Below are 6,759 nucleotides of genomic sequence, written 5' to 3' on the forward strand. Positions count from 1 at the left end.
GCTTATTGTGGTGATCATTTCACAGTATATACAAATGTCAAGTCATTATGCTGTGCATCTTAAACTTGTACAGTGATGTATGTCAATTATATCTCAGTAAAACTGGAAGAAAAAATATGTCACGGGAATAGATCTCACATTAACAAAGCAAAAAAGTAAAACTAAAAAAAAACAAGGAACATTTTGAAGGTGGTGGGTATGTCTATCGCCTTGATGGTGGTGACGGCATCACGGGTGTCCACATAGTCCAGACTCATCAAGATGTAGATGTTAAATGTGCACAATTTTTTGCATATAATTATACCTCAATAAAGCTAAAATAAATACACTCACCACCCTCTCTTTGCAGAGCGCCCATCCTTCCGGCCCTCAGATGGCCCCTTCTGTCCAACTGGTCCTGCTTCTCACCGTCTTGCTCATCCTGGCAGAGACTCCTGCCTCTTTACCTGTCCACCAGGTGAGCCCTTCCTGCCCTCCAGGAAGTTTTCTAATTTTCCTGGCTGAGCCAGGGCCGTGGGGACCAAGCTATGAAAATACGATAAGACAAGGACAGACTTCATCTCCTTGGCCCCAGGGGTAGAATAGAACAGGTGAAATAAGAGGAGTCAGGGTTCGCTTCCTAAGGATTAGCATTGCCCAGACATGCAAAAAGATGCCTTCCAAGGCAGAGCTCCCCATCATTCTGCGTCTTCAGGGCTTCGGCTTGCATGATAATCGCCCGGAGGGGAGGGCATGTTGAAGTACAACCAACCACGTGCCACCGCTGGAGAGTCCAATTGGGTGAGCCTGCATTTCTACCCCGTTCCCAGGCGACACTGATGCTGCTGGTCCCGAGACCACATTGTGAGAACCCCTGGTTAGGAGTGTGGGATATGGAGACCGGGCTGAGTTTGGAGTTCTGGTTCTGTCACGTTCTAGCTGCATGACTTCCAGCAAGCTGCCTAATCTCACAGTGCCTCTGTGTTCTCTGTAAAGTCACAGCACTGCAGGGTTAACTGAGTTCATCGTGCAAGGCCCTGAGAACGTCGTGAGCAGGCAGTCAGCTCTCGTTATCTAATGGAGGGGACCCAGGCTTGGTGTTGTGTTGTCCTGGGTTTGGGTACCAGCTATCCTCACACTGACGGGTCCTCAGCAAGCCATTCAAGTTTCTTTGAGCTTCCCTTGCTTCTGTGTAACCAGAGGATAACAGCACTTATTTGGGAGGATGGCCAGGGCATTTTGACAAGGCTCTAACGTATGTGGAGGGCTTTCTTGGCCCCGGGAACCGTGGGAACTCCCCTGACAGGCAGCTGCAGTTGCACCAGCAACACTTTGAGTTGATTCCATTTGTTTACTTTCCATTTTACAGAATGGAAAACTAAGACTTGAATGTTGGGTCCATGGAGTCATTAAGTCTGAAGTCAGCCCGCTGCTCACTGTGTTAATTTAGGAAATTTGCCCAAACTATTTGTGGAAGTTTCCTTTTCCATTAAATGAGGCTAATCGTAGTTCTTACCTACCAGGGTTGTTGCGAGGACTAGATCAGTCAATACGTCATGGACGTAGAAGCAGAGCTGGCTTCATGCTCATGCAACCTGGGGCGCTCAGAAGGCGCCTGTGCCTGATTTAACACTTTGCTGTCTCCATCTTGAAATTCTTAATCACATTTGAACAAGGGGCCCCATATTTTCATTTTGCGCTGGGCTCCCTAAATTATGTAGCCAGTCCTGCTTAGAATGGACGCTAGCTGGGGCCAACCCGGTGGCACAGTAGTTAAGTTCGCACGTTCCACTTCAGTGGGCCGGGATTCCCCGATTCGGATCCCTGGTGCGGACATGGCACCACTTGGCAAGCCATGCTGTGGCAGGCATCCCACATATAAAGTGGAGGAAGATGGGCACAGATGTTAGCTCAGAGCCAGTCTTCCTCAGCAAAAAGAGGAGGGTTGGCAGCAGAGGTTAACTCAGGGCTAATCTTCCTCCAAAAAAGAAAAAAAATTGAAAGAAAAAAAAATAATGGATGCTAGCATATGGTAAACCCACAACAGATGTTAGCCATCCAGTTATGTAGCCTGGCCTTGAACCCCTCTGTGTGTGTGTGTGTGATTGGTGACAATATACTATGCATATAAAGGACTTCCAGCAGTGGTTTTTAAGGCTTTCTTTGCATTCTGAGTTGTTACATCTTAGGAAGTCTTCAATTTCCTCTTTGGTGAAATTCAGATCAAGCGAACCTGCTTCACAGGTTGGTGGGAAAGGGGCATGTTGACCCACCCCATCCCAGACCTGGGGGTGCCGGCTACCCTTCCACCTCTCTGAGTCTTGATCTCTCCATCTCCATCCAGGGGCGAGGAGGCTGGACCCTCAACAGTGCTGGCTACCTTCTGGGTCCTGGTGAGTGAGCCTGCTCTGAGCGCTCCATCCCCGGCTAGTGTCTGCCTGGTGCCTGTGGGCAGTGAGTTTGCGACCCTGTAAAGACCCTCAACTCACATTCACTGAAGTCCACGGGTTTTGTTTCCAGACCTGTCTTGAGAGTTAGTCTAGCGGAGTGATGGGCATGTGGATCCTGGAGCCAGAGCATTGGGTCCAAGTCCAGCTCTGCCACTTGCTTTGTGTGTGGCCTTCATCTCTCTATGCCTCAGTTCCCTCATCTATGATGAAGAGTGTCATGAAGGCCCCTGCCTCATAGGGATGTCGTGAGGATTAGATAAGGTAGAGCAATATATGACATATTCCCCCATCCTTCTCTTTCTGTGCCCCTGACTGCATCTGCACTGGGCACTTTTTGCACATGTGGCAATGTGCTGCTTGGTCACAATTAAACCCATTACATAAGGGGATCCCCTATGATGCTCAAGGCAGAGTTCATCTTGGGCCTCATTCAGTGGTCCAAGAAAACCCAGGCTCCCATAACGGTGTGGCATAGCAGAAAGGACATAAGAATTGGATTCAGACATAGGTGGGTTCAAACCCCAGTTCCGCCACTTAGCAGTGGGGTAACTCTGAGCAAGAGAATTCTCAGAGCCACAGTCTCCTCACTAACAAGGAGGGATGGTCAAAGCGTACCCCGTCCCACAGATTTGGTGGACGTGCTCCTTCAGATGGGTAATGAATGCCACAGGATTGCTGGATTCTGTGTGTTGCCATTGCCATTTAACAGACCACCAGCTCTTGCTTCTTCCCCCACTCCCCAGAGTTCCACCTTCCCCAGAAGGCTGACCAAGGCAGGAAGGAGAAGACAGCCCTCGAGATCCTAGAGCTGTGGAAGGCCGTTGGTGAGTGAATGGCCAGTTAGACTTCCCCCATTCTTCATCGCCATCACTCTCCTCCACGCGCCCACTACTGGTTTTGCAAACTGGCGGATGTAGGCTCCATTCCTCGCTCTGCCACTTACCGATTGAGGGAGCTGGGTAAGTGATGCAATTCCTTTGAGCCTCAAACCCCTCCCTATGTAAGATGGTATCAATGAAAACTACCTCGTAATTCGATTGTGTGGCTCAATGAGAGAATGCATGTAAAATTCCTAAGCTGTTATTTTTAATATTATCTCCTTGCAAGATCCCCTATTCACTTCCTCTTTGCTCACCCCTGGTGCTATTATCTCCTCTTCTCACCTGACCAAGTGATATCTCTGAGATTCCCTTCTCCTTCCCGTGTCATATCTCAAGGGAAAGAATCATGGAGGCACAAAGGGGTTCGGACACCTGCGTATGCACACAGTGAATGCAGCATATGACTTGAAGGGAATCTCCTTGTCATTGTCACCTTCTAAATGGAGGCAATTAAGTGTATCTAAGGCAGGATTTCTCAACCTTGGCACTGCTGACATTTGGAGCTGAAGCACTCTGTGTCATGGGGTCCATCTTGCGCATTACGGGATGTTGAGCAGCGTCCTTGGCCTCCACCCTCTAGAAGAGAGTAGCACCTCCAAGTTGTGACAACCAAAAATGTCTCTGCATGTTGCCAAATATCCCCAGAGGGGCAAAAGTGCCCCTGGATGAGAACCGCTAAGAACTGTCAGATTCCCAAGGACACAGGGGAAGTAGAACCACGTTGGACGGTACAAAGTACTGAACTGAGTGGCATAAGTCACAACGATTTCTGTTTTTGTTTCTAGATGGGCTCCCTTATCCCCTCTCTCAGCAGGCCTCCAAGAGGAGTCTGAGTGAGACTTTTGCTGAACCAGAGATTGGAGGTAAAGGCAGGGGGAACATGGAAGAGAGAAATAGATACAAGAAGAGGGCAGGAGATGTGGCCAGCAGAGCTTTGAGGGCCTGGGAGGGTGGGGAGGAAACAGGAATCAACCAAGAGGCCCCCTGACTTATAGCCACAATGTCCACCACTGACCACATATCCTAACACTAAATTCCCATCCTGGCCTTGACTGCTCACTTCGACTCTGTTCCTTCACTTCACATCCTGCCTCACAGTCTAAATCTAGTTGTCCAACCAATACTGGCATTTCCCCACAATCTGGTACTTTTCCAATTATGACCCCAAACCCAAACCTTGATCACCCCCAAGCCTAGCTTTAGCTATGACACTGACCTTAAACCCTCAGTTTGACCTCACAGCTCAATCCAAACTTTGACCTCCCTCCTAAAGAAGATCTTTATTTCCAACCTTTAACCTTACTCTGAGCTCTATACTCTTCTGTGCTCATACTCCAGCATGCCCTTCTGTCTCAACTCTGACTTCTGATTTTCTTGGAACACTGGGTCCATTTCACTCTAGAATCTTTGCACCAGCTGTTGCCTCTGCCTAGAATGTTCTGTTTCTAGAGCTTTGCATGGCTAGATCTTTCACGTCATTCAGAAATCATTTTAGTCATCAACTCCTGAGAGACACTCCCTGAAATAAAGCTACTTTTTCTCTATTTTTGTCATCTTGTTTTATTTAATGGTAACATTCATCATTATATGATTCTTCTTTGCTTCATATATTTATTTTCTGTTTATTCTCCATCTTCTCCCAAAAACTCCAAGCTCCATGCGAGTAGAGACCTTTTCTGTCCTGCTCACTGCCTAGCCCAATGGCTGATGCATAGCAGGTGCTTGGTAAACATTTGTTAAATGAATGAACTAAATTATCCAAATTCAGTCTTCACATACTGCCTTCCCAACCATGATCAAAGTCAACAATCAACCCTGGCTTCTGCCTGCCTCCAGGTGGATTTTCCTTCCAATTCCATCTCCTTTTTCAGTCCTAACCCTATTTTTGGAAACTAACGCAGTGCCTTTATTCCAACTGTACTAATTCATTTGAAAAGCATTTATTTATTAGACACCTACCAGGACAGGACATGACACACCTTCTGAATTCACTAATTCCCACACCAACCTTGGCTACAGTCTGGCTCTTGAAAGCACCCACCACCACCACCATGTGCCATCTTAAAATGGGGGCAGAAAGGGGAAATATGTGGGTAGATGAAAATAAAAAGAAGGTAGAACAGAAAAGGAAAGAGGGAGTGAGAAGAGGGAAGGCTATTGGATCTGAGATGAACTAAAGAGAGTTTCATCCCAACCTCAAGAACCTGGTTTGGGGGGTGGTGGTAAACAGAACCATTCAAAATTCACCCTTTTCTCTCTCGCAGATCAGAGTGAGCTTGGCAAGAGAGTTCCCAAGAGGGGAGACATCCTGCAGTCATAGATGTCTCCAAACCTCTGCTCCTCATCCTTCTCCTCTCCAGCTCCTCCTGAAGCCCTGTCTAGACACTCTCTACTGAGACTAAAATCCTGAAGCTAAATCCCCAAATCTCGTGATGGAATTTTGGATCATTTGAAGAATTATTCTCAAAAGTCGCTGGACTGTTTCAGATTTTACTAATTAATCTTTGGAATAAGTATAAAGTGTTGTTAACAAACTCAAGAATAATTCTGAAACCATTTAGGAGATTCTAGGTGGGGGGTATCAGGGAATATTCCTGCAGTACATTTAAAATAATTGTGTTCTTTTGGAATCATAACAGGAACTATTGAACAATACAATATTATTATCCCTTTTAACTCTGAGGTTCTATGATGTCTTGGCTTGAAAAGATGCTCCAGAGTAGCATCCTCACCTTTCTTCATTTTTCCACCTCATCCAAGCCTCCTCCAGCTGGAAATGAGGAGAGGTCATCTGGAGCAGAATGGAGAGAATAAAATATTTCTTTTCAAATAATCAATGTTTTCTTCCATTAATTAGTACAGGAACTTCTTGGGGGTAGCAAAATCAAGGATGATAGAGTCAGGTGGGGGATTTTGGGGGACATATAAACTCTTAGAGGCATTAGATCTTGGATTATCTGATGAGAGGCCTAAATTTAATTCTAATTTTTGGCAGTTGTCCCTACCTTGATATCTGACCTACTCTCTGTTCATCAGTTCATTCATTTTAAAACTTCTACATATTTTGAAGCTATGTTGTCGGTGTCATATAAGTTTATAAGTTTTATAAATATCTGGAGGAAACTTCTTTTTATCATTATATAATAGACTTCTGTTATCCCCATTAATGCCTATTGCTTTAGATTCTCTTTTGCCTATTCCAGGTAACTACTGCTGCATAACACACTACCCCCAAAACTCAGTGGCCTGAAACAACAACTGTTTTGTTAAACATCATGATCTCGTAGGTCAGGAGTCCAGGTGGGCTCAAACGCATGATTTTTCTATTCCATGTGCCTTTGATGGAGTCCACTGGGGGTGCTGAGCTGGTGAGTAGACTGATCTGGAGAGTCCAAGGTGGCTTCACTCACAAGTCTGGTGCCTGGATGGCTCTAGCCAGAAGGTCGGGT

At 46.2% G+C, this 6,759-nt stretch overlaps 1 protein-coding gene across 1 annotated transcript; it reads left to right on the forward strand.

The window, feature by feature from the left end:
- The first annotated feature begins 355 nt into the window (after positions 1-355).
- GALP (galanin like peptide) lies at positions 356-5,630 on the forward strand. Its single transcript, XM_014829983.3, has 5 exons — positions 356-457; positions 2,324-2,372; positions 3,173-3,253; positions 4,096-4,173; positions 5,575-5,630. Exons 1-5 carry the CDS (start codon positions 374-376, stop codon positions 5,628-5,630), a joined length of 348 nt encoding a protein of 115 aa, XP_014685469.1. The 5' UTR covers positions 356-373.
- Positions 5,631-6,759: the final 1,129 nt, after the last annotated feature.

Source organism: Equus asinus, chromosome 26 (genome assembly GCF_041296235.1).
Source record: "Equus asinus isolate D_3611 breed Donkey chromosome 26, EquAss-T2T_v2, whole genome shotgun sequence".
In the NCBI taxonomy this organism is placed as follows: Eukaryota; Metazoa; Chordata; class Mammalia; order Perissodactyla; family Equidae; genus Equus; species Equus asinus.

What these genes read in the sequence shown, in the direction of transcription:
- GALP (XM_014829983.3), top strand. Translation starts at nt 374, where the DNA reads ATGGCCCCTTCTGTCCAACTGGTCCTGCTTCTCACCGTCTTGCTCATC. An exon ending in TGGCTACCTTCTGGGTCCTG is followed by an intron (nt 2,373 to 3,172) that starts GTGAGTGAGCCT and finishes CCCACTCCCCAG; the next exon opens with AGTTCCACCTTCCCCAGAAG. An exon ending in TGCTGAACCAGAGATTGGAG is followed by an intron (nt 4,174 to 5,574) that starts GTAAAGGCAGGG and finishes TCTCTCTCGCAG; the next exon opens with ATCAGAGTGAGCTTGGCAAG.